We start from the raw sequence: 15,216 nt of genomic DNA on the forward strand, positions 1-15,216 counted from the left end.
CCCTCTCAACCCCATTCTCCTGCCTTCTCCCCATAACCTCGGACACCCATACTGATCAAGAACCCGTCATTGCTTTAAAAATACCCAATGACGGCCTCCACAGCCGTCTGCGGCAATGAATTCCACAGATTCACCATCCTCTGATTAAAATTCCTTCTCATCTCCTTTCTAAAAGTACACCCCTTTTATTCTGAGGCTGTGCCCTCTGGTCCTAGACTCTCCCACTGGTGGAAACATCCCCTGCATATCCACTTTATCCAGGCCTTTCACTATTTGGTAAGTTTCAATGAGGTCCCCCCTCATCCTTCTAAACCCCAGCAAGTACAGACCCAGTGCCGTCAAACGCTCATCATACATTATCATAGTTTTGTGTACAATAGACAATAGACAATAGACAATAGGTGCAGGAGTAGGCCATTCAGCCCTTCGAGCCAGCACCGCCATTCAATGCGATCATGGCTGATCACTCTCAATCAGTACCCCGTTCCTGCCTTCTCCCCATACCCCCTCACTCCGCTATCCTTAAGAGCTCTATCCAGCTCTCTCTTGAAAGCATCCAACGAACTGGCCTCCACTGCCTTCTGAGGCAGAGAATTCCACACCTTCACCACTCTGACTGAAAAAGTTCTTCCTCATCTCCGTTCTAAACGGCCTACCCCTTATTCTTAAACTGTGGCCCCTTGTTCTGGACTCCCCCAACATTGGGAACATGTTTCCTGCCTCTACTGTGTCCAATCCCCTAATTATCTTATATGTTTCAATAAGATCCCCCCTCATCCTTCTAAATTCCAGTGTATACAAGCCTAATTGCTCCAGCCTTTCAACATACGACAGTCCCGCCATTCCGGGAATTAACCTAGTGAACCTACGCTGCACGCCCTCAATAGCAAGAATATCCTTCCTCAAATTTGGAGACCAAAACTGCACACAGTACTCCAGGTGCGGTCTCACCAGGGCCCGGTACAACTGTAGAAGGACCTCTTTGCTCCTATACTCAACTCCTCTTGTTATGAAGGCCAACATTCCATTGGCTTTCTTCACTGCCTGCTGTACCTGCATGCTTCCTTTCAGTGACTGATGCACTAGGACACCCAGATCTCGTTGAACATCCCCTCTTCCTAACTTGACACCATTCAGATAATAATCTGCCTTTCTATTCTTACTTCCAAAGTGAATAACCTCACACTTATCTACATTAAACTGCATCTGCCATGTATCCGCCCACTCACACAACCTGTCCAAGTCACCCTGCAGCCTTATTGCATCTTCCTCACAATTCACACTACCCCCCAGCTTAGTATCATCTGCAAATTTGCTAACGGTACTTTTAATCCCTTCATCTAAGTCATTAATGTATATCGTAAATAGCTGGGGTCCCAGCACCGAACCTTGCGGTACCCCACTGGTCACTGCCTGCCATTCCGAAAGGGACCCATTTATCCTCACTCTTTGCTTTCTGTCTGTCAACCAATTTTCTATCCATGTCAGTACCCTACCCCCAATACCATGTGCTCTAATTTTGCCCACTAATCTCCTATGTGGGACCTTGTCAAAGGCTTTCTGAAAGTCGAGGTACACCACATCCACTGACTCTACCCTGTCAATTTTCCTAGTTACATCCTCAAAAAAATCCAGTGTGTACGAAGGAACTGCAGATGCTGGTTTACACCGAAGATTGATACTAACTCACCACCTCCCTCTTGATCTCAAATACACCAGCCAATTAGTATTCCCCACACTGATCTCACTATTGTCTATGTCCTTCTCCCTGGTGAGTGCAGATGCAAAGTAACCATTTAGTACCTTGCCTACATCCTCTGACTCTAAGCATAAATTCCTTTATTTATCCTTGAGTCATTCTACCTTCTCATTAGTTACCCTCTCGTTTTTAAAATACATACAAAAAGCCTTGAAATTTTCTTTAATCTAACTCACCAATTACTTTTTATGACCCCTTTTATATTTATTTTATATTTTTCAAGCATTTTTCAAGAATTACCAAGCATTCTTACCAAGGTTGTAGAGGGGTTAAGAAGAAACAATGACTTATCAAAAAGTTAATAATAGTTAAAGTCACATAAAGAAAGAGTTAAAGAGAAAAAGTTACAAAAGAACTCCCGGCATCTATTTCAATACTGGTATTGATGAGAGAGATAAACGAACATCTCATCTGAAAGACAGCACCTACAACATGGATTTTCATTTTTTAAGGGCGGAACAGTAGCATAGCTGGTAGAGTTGCTGCCTCACAACACCAGATAGCCAGGTTCCTGACCTCACGGTGCTATCTGTGTGGAGTTTCCACTTTCTCATAGTCACACAACACAGAAAAAGGCCCTTTGGCCCAACTTGCCCATGCGAGCCAGGGTGTCCCATCTATATTAGTTCCACCTGCCCACATTTGGCCAGTATCCCTCTGAATCTTTTCTATCCATGTACCTGTCCAAATTCTTTTAAATGTTGTTATAGTAAATGATTCAACTACCTCCTCTGGCAGTTCGTTCCATCAACCCACCACCCTCTGGGTGGAAAAGTTGCCCCTCAGGTTTCTATTAAATCTTTCCCCACTCACTTTAAACCTATGTGCCCTGGTTCTTGATTCCCTTACACTGGGTAAAAGACTCTGCATTCCCCCTATCCTCCTCGTGATCTTATACACTTCTATAAGATCACCCCTTAGCCTCCTGCACTCCAAGGAATAAACTCCTAGCCTACCTAACATCTCCCTATACCTCAAGACCTAGCAACATCCTTGTAAATCTTCTCAGTATTCTTTCCAGCTTAACAAAATCCTTCCTATAGCAGGGTGACCAAAACTGAACTTAATACTCCCAATGTGGCCTCACCAATGTCTTGTACAACTGTAATATAACATCCCAAGTTTTATACTCGATACCCTAACTGACGAAGGCCACTGTACCCAAAGCCTTCTTGATTACTATATCTACTTGTGACACCACTTCCAAGGAACATTGTACCTGCACTCTTGGATCCCTCTGCTCTACAACCCTCCCCAAATATTCACTGTGAAGATCCTACCCTGGTGTGACTTGTCAAAACACAACTTCTGACATCTATCTGCATTAAACTCCAATAACCATTCCTCAGCTTACTTGCCCAACTGATTGAGATCCTACTGTAATTTTTGATGACCATCTTCGCTACCTTCGATACCACCCACGTTAATGCAATCTACAAACTTACTAATCATGCCTAATTTTCTCATCCAAATCGTTGCTATAAGCAATCCATGAGGCTCACCACTTGTCAAAGACCTCTGATCTGAAAAACAACCTTCCACCATCACCATCTGCTTCCTTCAATGAAGCAATTCTCTATCCAGTCAACTAGCTCTCCCTGGATCCCAAGCGATCAAACCATTTAGAGCATCCTACCATGTAGAACCTTATCAAATACCATGCCAAAAGCCTATAAAGACAACACCTACGGCTTTGCCCTCACCAACCTTTTTGTTTACTTCTTGAAAAAAATGGAATTAGATTCATAAGACATGATCTCCCATGTACAAAAGCATAACTATCCCTAATCAGCCCCTGACTATCCAAATGTATATATATCTAATACCTCAGAATCCTCTCCTGTAATCTACCTACTACAGATATTAGGCTCACTGGTATGTAGTTTCCAGATTTTTCTTTACAGCCCTTCTTAAATAGATGCACAACATTAGCCATCCTCCAGTCTTCCAGCACCTCCCCCGTGTCTAATGATGATTTATATATCTCAGCCAGGGCACATGCAATTTCCTCTCTAGCTTTCCACTGTGTCCTCTGGTATATATGATAAGCCTTAGGACGTTTCGGTGCCCGGGGCGGCTCGGCCGCGGGGCCTTCCATCCCCTTGCGGGGGCTGTGCGTGTCGGTTGCCTCGGTAGGGGTCGAGCTGCCTGTCCGTGGGTGCGGGGGGAAGAGAGGGGAAGTTTTGTTGCCTCCATCACAGTGAGGGGGTGTTTGGAGTCACTGTGATGGATGTTTGTGTTGGGGTCGTGTGTCCTGTGTTCTTTTCTTTTTTGCTGTGTCTTGTGACTGCTGAAATTTCGTTCGGTATTTATACCGAATGACAATAAAGTTCTGTTATGTTATGTTATGTTATCTCCATTAACTGTTCCAAGTTCCCCAGTCTTCATGTCTTTCTCCCTAATGTGGTCTGTAAGGAAATGTACATGGATACAATTTCCACAGGTGTAGTTATCAGGGATACCAGCAGTTTCCCCGACTTCCCACATAATGCAAGAACATTGCACTATTCTACCTGCCATCTCTACTGCAGTAAAACCAAAAGGAAATAAAGCACTGCAATCACACACAAAAAACAACAGACTGTACCTTTACCTCCTGACCCCCACTGCTCAGCCTTTGCTCAGAGCCTCACACTTGCCCTCTACACAGCACTTCCCTTCAACTACCTTGCTCCCAATAGAATGCTCAGCTACACCTTTTATTCTTTTTATTAGCTGCTCAATTAGCTCATTTTGGTTATTGAACCAAACCAAAGGCAAGCTTTTGAAATCTCCTGCTGGTCTGACACTGAAGTATTCTCCCTATAACCGTGTGGGTTTTCTCCAGGTGCTCCAGTTTCCACCCACATCCCAAAGATATGTGGGTCTCTAAAAATCGGCATTAGTGTGAAGGGAGAGTTGAAATTGGAATAACATAAAATGAGTGTGCACAGGTAATCAATCGTCGACGTGGACTTGGTGGGCTGTAGGGACTGTTTCCTGCTTGCATCACTAAACTAAACCAAACCAATCCAAACCAAACTATGCAGCACTCCATAGTGCTGGGCTAATTATCTGCCCAGGTCTGTAGTGTGGTTTGAACTCAGAACCACCCGACTCACAAGATGAGTGCTATTAATCAAGCTAAAATGACAATTGAAATGTTTTTTTCTAAAAACCTGCACTGAATTTCCCTATGTGAAAACGGAATAAATTATTCACTAACTTAGCACCATGCAATTTGAACACAAATCTGGGGAACACAATTGAGTGAATCCTTCATGTGCTAGGTTATGCACAGAAAATGTGTTCTCACATGTGTGAGTCTAAAATTATTGGCCAGAAATAAAAAAATAAGTAAAAAATAAATCAAATAGGGAATTAAAGACAACAATTCTTTATCCAGAGTGTGGTTAGAACTTGTGGCTGGCTTTCACAGGAGTAAATAAAGTGAACAACATAGAGTCATTGAAGGGCGAAGCTAGATCAACATCGGGGGGATAAAGGAAAGGAAGATATGGAGCCTGGGATAGACGAAGAAGGATGGCAGGAGGTTGGTACAGAGCACAAACACAGGATTAATCCAGCTGGACTGAAGGGCCGAGTTCTGCTGTAAATTCTACATATTATTGTTCTAGGTTCCTGGAGAGATAATGAAAGTAGTGATGAAGTGGAAGAGGATATATTCAGACATAAAGGCACGGAAGATGCAAAACACTTAAATAAATTTAAACTCTCACCAAACAGTCCTTCATCGGGTAAGAACATGCGAATTCAGGCCACAGGTACTTTTATTTCCATTTGCACTATAAACTATTTCTTCTTCATACCTCAATTTTTGTCTCCTTTTGTCTCATAGATGTTGATTTTTTTACTCATCTGTGGTAATCTTTGCTGTCTGAGACTGGTAGAACAGGTTCCAGACGAAGTAGTAACATTACCAGAAAAGCCACTGCAAATAATCGACACAGGAATGAGAAATCGGACTTCTCACATGGTGTTAAAGGGACCAGTGGAAACCTTTTTCAGGTTCTTGGTTTCCTTTCGGGACTCTTTATTAACATTAAAGATGTCAAGCATAACAAAGGCCAATGCTATGGAATGAGTGGAGATCTTTGCATGCTGAGACAGGAGACTCTGAGTTCAGTGATGGAAAGAGAACCAGAAGCAGACTAAAAGCACAATTCCTTGCCCCTCAGGATGAGTCCCATTTCACTCCTGCATTGTCGGTGAGAAAATCAAATGCACCCCTCCCAACCCTTCCAAATTTGGCGGAAAGTTACCGCTTTCTTAATTCATTTCCACCATTCCGATTTCACTTCACATTTTTCCTTAAGACAGTCGGTAATTGCAATTTGTCAATTCGGCAGCTAGAGGTCGCTAGGGGTTCCGCGAGAAATCCCCCATCCCTGGAGGTCTCCCCGAAAATGTGGCACCTAAGCTGGGCAAGGCAGCCAATCTCGACCTCATCGGGACTTCCATGGCCGATCGGTGGGTTGAATTTGCAACCTGCGGCCGGGGCTCTGGAACTCCAGCCCAGCTGGAGCCAACACATTATCCAGCCGTCTTCCTTGGCCAGCTGGATAAACCAGCAAAGCTCTGGAACCAAGAGTGCCAGAAAATCAGTGGTGGAACTGTAATGATTAAATATTACATTTAAATGCAAGATTATATAACTATATTAATTCATTAAGATGGGGTTAAAATATATAACACAGCAGAAAAGCCAATTACCACCTTTTTGGGCTGATTATCAATTAATGTGCAAATTTACTTCAACAAGTACTTCCGTATGCTTAGTCGAGTTGCATATATCAACTCTTTCTTCATAACTTAGTCATACATTTTATGACCATTGTTCTTTTATTCAATACCAAGAGAATTGGGATGTGTAAGGAAAAAGCAAAATAGAAAAAACAAAACAAAACATTTTTTTCTTTGTGTTGCAAAAGGTATGTCTGTTCAATAACCTTTCTATAAATAGCAGAATATACTCATGATAGGCCTGACATTGTACATGTACATGTAGTCCAAGAACTACAGACAGTTGGAAATAATAGTCGTTTTTCACAAATCGTAAATTGAAAATATTGTAAGTCGAAAATGGATTTAATACACCTAACCTATCAAACATCATAGCCACCTAACCTACCGAACATCATAGCATAGCCTAGCCTAACTTAAACTTGCTCAGAACACTTACCGCATATCGCTAGCCCGGGAAATGATCAAAATTCAAAATTCGAAGTACGGTTTCTACTGAATGTGTATCGCTTTTGCACCATCGTAATGTCGAAATATCGTAAGTTGAAGCATCGTAAGTCGAGGAGCATCTATACTGAATGTGTACCACCGCTTCACTTCCTGAAGTCGATCTCTATCTCCTTTGTCTTACTGCGATTGAGAGAAAGGTTGTCTTAACACCAAGTTACAAGATTGTCATTCTCCTTCCTGTACTTCGTCTCATCATTATATGATATCTGGCCCACTACGATGGTGTCATCTGCAAATTTGTAGATTGGATTTGTACCTAGTTTTACAATCGTGGGTGTATAAGGAGTAAAGAAGGGGAGTGAAAATGCATCCTTGCGAAGGATCAGTGTTGACCATTATCATAGAGGTTGACTTGTCCCCTATCTGCACTGATTGTGGTCTGTTGGTCAGGAAGTCATTGATCCAGTTGCAGACTCCAAGTTCCACGAGTTTGGTGATGAGCTTGGATGGGGTAATGGTATTAAAAGCAGAGCTGTAGTCTATGAATAGAAGTCTGATATAAATGTCTCACTTATCCACGTGTTCCAGGGATGAGTGTAGGATCAGGGAGATGACATCAGCCTTGGGCCTGCTGTGGCAAGGTGACCCACTGCATTATCAATATGACATTCTGTATGATGCGATCTAATTACTTGTCGGAATCTCATCCAGCTCTATCCTGAAGGGAAAGAGTCTGTACCCACGATACCAAATGGAAAAATATTCCAAAGGGTTCTCAGGGAAGCAGGAACTGGCCAATATGCATTTTTTCCAAGTTTAAATGAAAGTGTTTGGAATCCAATAACAAATGTAATTTTCTTCTCTTCCAGCGAGATCCAGCCAAAGCCTCTCTCGGATATCAGGAGAAATGGATTCTGATGATTCTGACGATGTCATTTTGTTTTAACTTCATGGCTACTGAAACATCAAGACTGACTTTTAGAGGTGGATTGTTCCACTCCAGGAGCCTTCCAAGAAAAATGTCTTGAGAGTTGATAGGGGAGTAGTCAAGGAATTTAATTTTGTTTGATAGATAAAAATACAGAACTCATGGTGCACAAATGGAAAGGGCTAATTGTTAATGGTGATTTTAATACTGTTTTACAAATATATATGATAAAAGTGACAATTTGCTAGATATGCTCAGCAGGTCAAGTAGCAAATGTGTACATAGAGGTATGTTTTCCGAGGACTACTTAGTGCCATCTACAAAATGCTTTTTCGCAATTCACCAAGGCTGCCTTAACATAATTTCAGAAAACCATTTCCTTTGCCATCTTGAAGGAAGAGGTCAGAAGCCACATGAATATGCCATCACCTGCAAAGTTCATTCCAGGTCACATGCCATTCTGGCTTAGCATTTCATGGAATATGAAATAGCATTTCATATCAGCATTTCATGGATTTCTGGGTCAAAATAATGGAATTCCTCATCCAACAGCAATATGGGAATACCTCCAATAGAGGTTCTGCAGCACGAGAAGACAACGGCTCACCACCACTTTATGAAGACGAATCAGCATATAATTTAAATGCTATGCTTCCAAGCATTGCCTACAATCTATGGTCCAAATTTAGCATCATTATCCCTCAATGGAAAGAAATGTTACCTCAACTTCAGAACTTTTGCTTCTTTGAATTTAACACTACAGCCTATTTCTTTATGTAATAACTCAACCAAAAAAGAAAACACTGAAACAGCTGACATCCGAAGGTTTGAAACATAAATTGCTGAAAGCTACGACCTAATTCCAAGAGGCTATGGAAGATGAGTGTCTTTTCCACCATGGGAAGCAGTCCACGGTAGTAGCCCTGAGCCTCCTGTTGCTGCCACTCACTCTCGCCCTGCCTTGTCTGTCTGTGGCCTCCTGCACTGATTTAATTAGGCCTAATGTAAGCTTGAGGAACAGCACCTCATTTTCCACTTGGGCACATCCTACACATCTGGACCTTGTCATATTCTACAAATTCAGGTCATTTGTTTTCTCTCGAACAGAATGGGCCAAGCCATTCATGTGTGCTCTTGGCTCTCCTCTCTCTCCATTAGGAAAGCCTGACCTACTCTGCCCTGACAAAGTGCCTTCAACTTGAAATATTAACTCTGCTTCTCTTTCCACAGATAATGCCTGATCTGCTGAGTATATCCAACATTTTTTGATCTGGCAAAATAGTGTTATAGGAACTGGCCCCTTCAGCCCACAATGTCTTTGCTGATGCCGACAAACTCTTAGCTAATTCATTTCACTCCATTTTCTGTATATCCATGTGCCTATCCAAAAACCTCTTAAACACCGCGATCATATCTGCCTCCACACTACCCAGGCAGCGCATTCCAGGCATCCACCAACCTCCTGTGTGAAAAAAAAAAAACTTGCCTTCCACATCACCTTTAAATTTTGGCCCTTTCACCTGAAAGCTATGCCCTCTAGTATTGGATATTTTATTCCTGGAAAAAGGTTACAAGTGTCTACACTATTTATGCATCTCATCATTTTTTATACTTCTATCAGACCTCCCCTCAACCTCCAGCTTTCCAGAGAAAACAATCTAAGTCTGTCTAACATCTCCTTGTTGCGAAAAGTTCTTGCTGTTAATTGTATATTTTCCCTTTACATTCGACCTCTCAAAGTGCAAAACGTCACACCTGCTCGGACTAATCGCCATCTTCCATTTCAACGCCCATTTCTGTAGCTGATCTATATCCCGCTGTCTACTTTGACAGCCTTCCTCACAGTCCACGACTCCAGTAATCTTGGTATTATCTGCAAACTTACCAACCAATCCATCTACACTTACGTCCAAGTTATATTCATATATATATTTAATCACAACAGTGGTCTCAGCACCGATCCCTGCGGAACTCCACTGGTCACCAATCACCAGCCTGATTATTATCCTTCCATCACAACCCTCTGTCTTCCAGCAGTAAGCCAGTTATGAATTCATACAACTAAGTCACTGTTAATCCCTTGCATCTTAATTTTCTGGAACAACCTACCATGGTGAACTTTATCAAATGTCTAACTGAAATCTATATAGACAATGTCTACTGCCCTACCCTCTACGATTACCTTCATTACCTCTTCCAAAAAACTCGATCATTAATAAGTCATGACCTGCCGCATACAAAGCCATGCTTACTGTCCCTAATTAGCCCATTCTCTTCAAATTGGAGTAAATCCGATCCTTTAGAATCCTCCCCAATAGCTTCCCTACCACAGACGTGAGGCTCACTAGCCTGTAATTCCCTGGATTTTCTCTACTTCCCTTCTTAAACAAAGGAACACCATTAGCTACTTTCCAGTCCCCCTGGTCCTCGCCTGTGGTTAGAGAAGCTGCAAAACTCTTTGTCAAGGCTCCGGCAATCACCTCTCTTGCCTCTCTCAACAATCTGGGTGAGACCCCATCAGGCCCTGAGAATTTATCCACTTTAATGCTCCCCAACATTACCACCTTTTTAATCTCACACCGCCATTGCATATTAGTATGTTCCACACTGATTTCGCTGTCCTTCTCTGGATGCAAAGTACTTGTTTAGTGCCTTGCCTTCATCCCCGAGAGGTCCAGCTTTTTCCCTGTTTTTAATGTAGGTATAAAAAGACAGGGATTTTCAATAATCCCACTCACTAAAGCCATTTTGTGACCCCTTTTGGCCATTCTAATTACCCGCTTGAGTTCTTTCCTCCTTTCTTTATATTTATCAAAGGCTCTGTCTGCTTTCATTTTCTTAAACTTTGCATACACATCCGTTTACTTTTTGACTAAAGTGACTACTTCTTTAGTTCCCTTACTTTGCCATCCTTATCCTTCCTCCTTACTGGAACATTCCAGTCCTGCACTTTGATGTTGTCATCATTATGCATCTATTCACTAGATCTTGAGGTTTGTTTTACAAACTGCAGTCTGAACAAAACCCCTCAAAAGCCAGAATGCTGTTAGAAAAAGTTGCATCTGACCTTCACGAACATGAACGAGATACTTGTCACCAGGAATGCCATGCAGGTTTAACACTTACGTTTCAATATGGCCTGACCAGTATCTGATTCTGAATAAGACACCCAAGTTTCCTCCCTACATAAAGTACAAGAATTTAAATAGATTGTCAATTGGCTTATAAAGACTCAACGTTCCAAATGGGCAGCGTTGTGGGATTTAGAAATGTGCTGGATGGAATCCATTTTACATGTCTATTATGACAGTGTAATACATTTGACCAGAAAAAGTGTCTCCTACCTTTCCCGTGTATATAAACAAAAACAGAATATTGTGGACGCTGGAAATCAAAATAGTAATGGATATACTCATTTGGTGAGACTATCTGTGGAGAAGCACAACTGTTACATTCGCGTTCTATATCGTTTCATCAGGTCTTTTATTCGCAGATGTGGCCTAACCTGTGTACTGTTACTCGCATTCACATAATTCTGGAAAAGTTTATGACACATAATTTGACCCATGGTGATTGTGCTGGTTAAAACCCCCCGCCTAATTCCAACATTGGGTCCATTACTCTGCAAGTCAAAGCTCTTCAGGTTCACATCACACTCATTAAACGTGATGGTTTTGCTAACTTTGAGCATTAATTTCCTGACTACTGCTTTATGTTTTGTTTCTTCTCCCTGCTACTCCCCCATCCCCATGAACTTTTTTCCTTTCATTAAACTACTTGTGTGCTGACTTGTTAAAAACCTTGCTAGAATCCATATAGACACTGACCTTATTAACCCTCCTTATTATATCTTTCATAAAAAAATTCTCATGCTTGAGCTATTATATCTTATTTCTATGCTTTGTGGTTTTCCTGTTTTAGAAGTGTATGTTGCATGTTTTTTTTTAAATCATTCATGGAATATAAATGGCTAGACTGGCACTTGGTTCCCATGCATAGTTTCCTATGGGAGGAAGATCTTGGGTTTTGAATTGTCACAATGCTATTATGTATGTATATCCATATACATTGATCCAATAACAATTTAAAACATCTAGTCTCAAATTGGAATATTGCAGCCATTGGAGAGAAACTTTTGAAATGGTTTACTCAGGTATCTGCTGCTCTCATACTTTCTAGGTTGTTAAGCGTTGTGATGAAGCTTCGACAAGATTCTGTAGTATATCCAGTAGGTACTCTGCACTTCAGTCACATGGTGATTGAGTTGCCAGAAGAATGGATTACTTTATCATGGATAATGTTGAGCTGCTTGAGTTGGAGCTGAAGCCATCTTGGCAAAGTTGACTGAGTGCTTTCACACTCCTGACTTGTGCCTTGCAAGTGGTAGAGATGCTTTGGCATTATAGAAGAACCATGTATTGGAATATTGGGGGTATTTGCAGTGATGAGCTTGGGTTAAGAAACGGATATAACTTTAGAATAATGTGACCTATCGGAATATTTTGATAATAGCATCTTCCTTGCAATTTATATTGGAAGAGAGGATATTTATGATCTTTTCTGATTCTTATTAATCGTGTATTTATGATGCATAATTTTTGTCGTATTTTTGTAACATAAGATATATATTTTAATTTTTATTGTCAATAGATATTTGAAATAAACTTTTTCTCAAATATTTTACAAATATTCGTGCTGTTGACCTCTATTGGATCTTATCGGGAAAAAACCTGTTCTGCACCTCTTCCAAAGCCTTCGTATACTTCCTGTAGTGATGTGACCAGAACGGCACACAATAATTGAAATGCAGCTTAACCAACATTTTATAAAGCTGCAACATGACTTCCTGACTATTATACTCAATGCCTCGACCGATTAAAGCCAGCATATCATATACTTTCTTTACCATTCTATCTACATCTGCTGCCATTTTTAAGGACCTATATATCCGAACCCTCTGTACATAATGCTTTTAAGGGTCTTGCCATTAACCATATACTTTCTTCTAACATTAAACCTCCCAAATTGCAGCTTTCTTTTTCTAATGGACTTATCGAGGACTTCCAATATAACCCTGCATAGCCAGACTTAAAAGCCCAGGATCTGGTCTTCAGTAGATTACGGACCTCCTGGTTCATCCAAGGCTTTCGTTTTGGGTTCACTCGGATGGTCTTGGTGGGAACACACTCCTCCACACATTTTCTTATGGAGTCGATTACAATTGTGGCATATTCTTTTAAGTCCTTTGCAGAGTTCCTAATCATTGCCCAGTCTATCAAGGCCAATCAATCACAGAGGTGTTCCACTGTCTCCCCTGACCAGCTCTGGACAATCCTCACCGTTGGAGCTGCGCTCTTCAGTCGCTATCTATAACAGGAAGGAGCACAGCCATGTGGTCTGATTTTATAAAGTGAGAGCGAGGGATGGAGTGATAAATCACTGTCTCTGTAGCTACCAGCTTCAAAACTCCGTGGTGCACATTGAACCCTGGGATTTATTAAGTTTGATCTCAGTAACTTCTGTACCATTTTCTTTTACTAATTTTAAAATTAACAGTATACATACATTTAATCTGATTTGTTTACTGAAGTCAGTGGAGTATAAATATTGGCCAGAACACCAGGCAGGCCACACCTGCTATTCTGCCCACGTGCGGCGGGAGAATCCCGGCAAGTCGCGGCCAGACCCACCAGCAGGCCCGGCTTGCCCGCCATGGCCTGTGCTGAGGACCGGGAGCCCACACAGAAGGCCCAGCTTGCTGCCGTGGACTGGGTACCCCAGCCGGGGAGACCCGATGAGTGGGGCGGCCGGATGCAAGAAGATTGCGGCCTACTAGGAGGAAGCCGCGACGGCCAGCCCTTGCCCATCCCATAAACACCGGATTACCAAAGAGGTGGGAGTCGGTGAGGGTGGTCGAGAGAAGCAAGGTCGATCACCGCCATACCGAGGCCATACCCAAGCACAGACATGGCTCGCCTGCCCAGACAGGAGAGAGTAGGACGTAAGCTGACCAGCTGTGGGAGACAGTGTACTGCCTCAACAGCGGAGTGGGCCTTGGAGGCCCTGAAACAGTCTGGGGCTTGACTGGACTAGGCACTGCTCCAAAAGGCCGAGCTCGTGGAACGGATGCGGCCTACACCGGTGAAACAGCGGTGGAGGATGCCACGGCTACTCTTAGCCAGGCCAACCCTGCAACACCATCAGGCCACCAGGCCTTCATGGTCAGGTCAAAAAAATGCTTCACTGACAGCTACTGGGACTTAAGAAATTGCGGCAAATCTTGCGACTGTATACTGTCTAAGTATACTACTGCTATACATTTGTACCGTATCTGAGATACTTATTTAAGATGTACCTAAGTGCTTATGTATTGTGATACTCATACTGCACTGTAAACAAAAATGAATTTTGCTGTACCTCAGTACATGTGACAATAAAGCACCTTTGAACCATTGAAATATTTCCATGGGACCTATTATATCCACTATTGAGAGCAAACAAAATCTCAGTTTAATGATTTATTCAAAAGGATTCACCTCCGACAATGCAAAGCTCTGTCAGAACTGGCACAGGGGTGTCGGCATCTCACTAAAGTATTAATTAGTTAGCCTATTGGAACTAATTAGACTGACTACTGGAATTCAGGAGAAACGTGTGAAATTATAGTGTTTAGTTTACTTAATGCCAGATTTTAACAATTGGGTCCCCAAATCATATTGTCAGACAACTGGACATTAGGCAACACAAATTTTTTGTTGAATGTAAAGGTTGTAAGATCCACTTACTGGAGAGATGCTGAACACAAGAAGGTTTCTGGATCAGACTTGAAATTTGCAGCAATGATTTATGCATGGAAGTTATTTTTAAAAGCAGATTTGCCAGAATATTATTTAGCATTGGAAATTCGTTACATCCCACAATTTTTTGTGGAGCTCTGGAACTCTCTTCTCCCAAATACTTAAGGGTTAATTCGATATTTAAAAATGATAATGATAGATTTTTGTTAATCACTGCCATACGGAACCAAAGTATGCAAAATTGTATAATTTCTCCAATAAACATATCAACATTAAACTAATTAAATGGTGAAATAGCTCAATTGATTAAAAGGTGATAATCATTAATATTTAGAGGTTCAGACATGGGACATGAGATTGATTTATGAAGCTTCTCGTTACCACGAAGCTGTACTCTGAAATAAATCAGCTTCTTCTGAAAGAGATGAGATGGAATGGAGGAGACCTGGAATATAAACACCAGCACAAATTAGATGGGATGACTGGCCAGCCCTTATGATGTAAAATCCACTAACAGGACAAAAAGCTAAAATGAGAAT

The 15,216-nt window shown here is 41.7% G+C and overlaps 1 protein-coding gene across 1 annotated transcript in view; it reads left to right on the forward strand.

The window, feature by feature from the left end:
* Positions 1-12,469, forward strand: part of iqce (IQ motif containing E) — a 51,697-nt gene extending 39,228 nt beyond the window's left edge. The window contains exons 22-23 of the mRNA XM_078417846.1: positions 5,377-5,523; positions 7,822-12,469. Of these exons, the coding sequence (XP_078273972.1) occupies positions 5,377-5,523; positions 7,822-7,898 (224 nt within the window). The 3' untranslated portion in view covers positions 7,899-12,469. The remainder of the gene's footprint in view (positions 1-5,376; positions 5,524-7,821) is intronic.
* Positions 12,470-15,216: the final 2,747 nt, after the last annotated feature.

This window comes from Rhinoraja longicauda, chromosome 21, assembly GCF_053455715.1.
Source record: "Rhinoraja longicauda isolate Sanriku21f chromosome 21, sRhiLon1.1, whole genome shotgun sequence".
In the NCBI taxonomy this organism is placed as follows: Eukaryota; Metazoa; Chordata; class Chondrichthyes; order Rajiformes; family Arhynchobatidae; genus Rhinoraja; species Rhinoraja longicauda.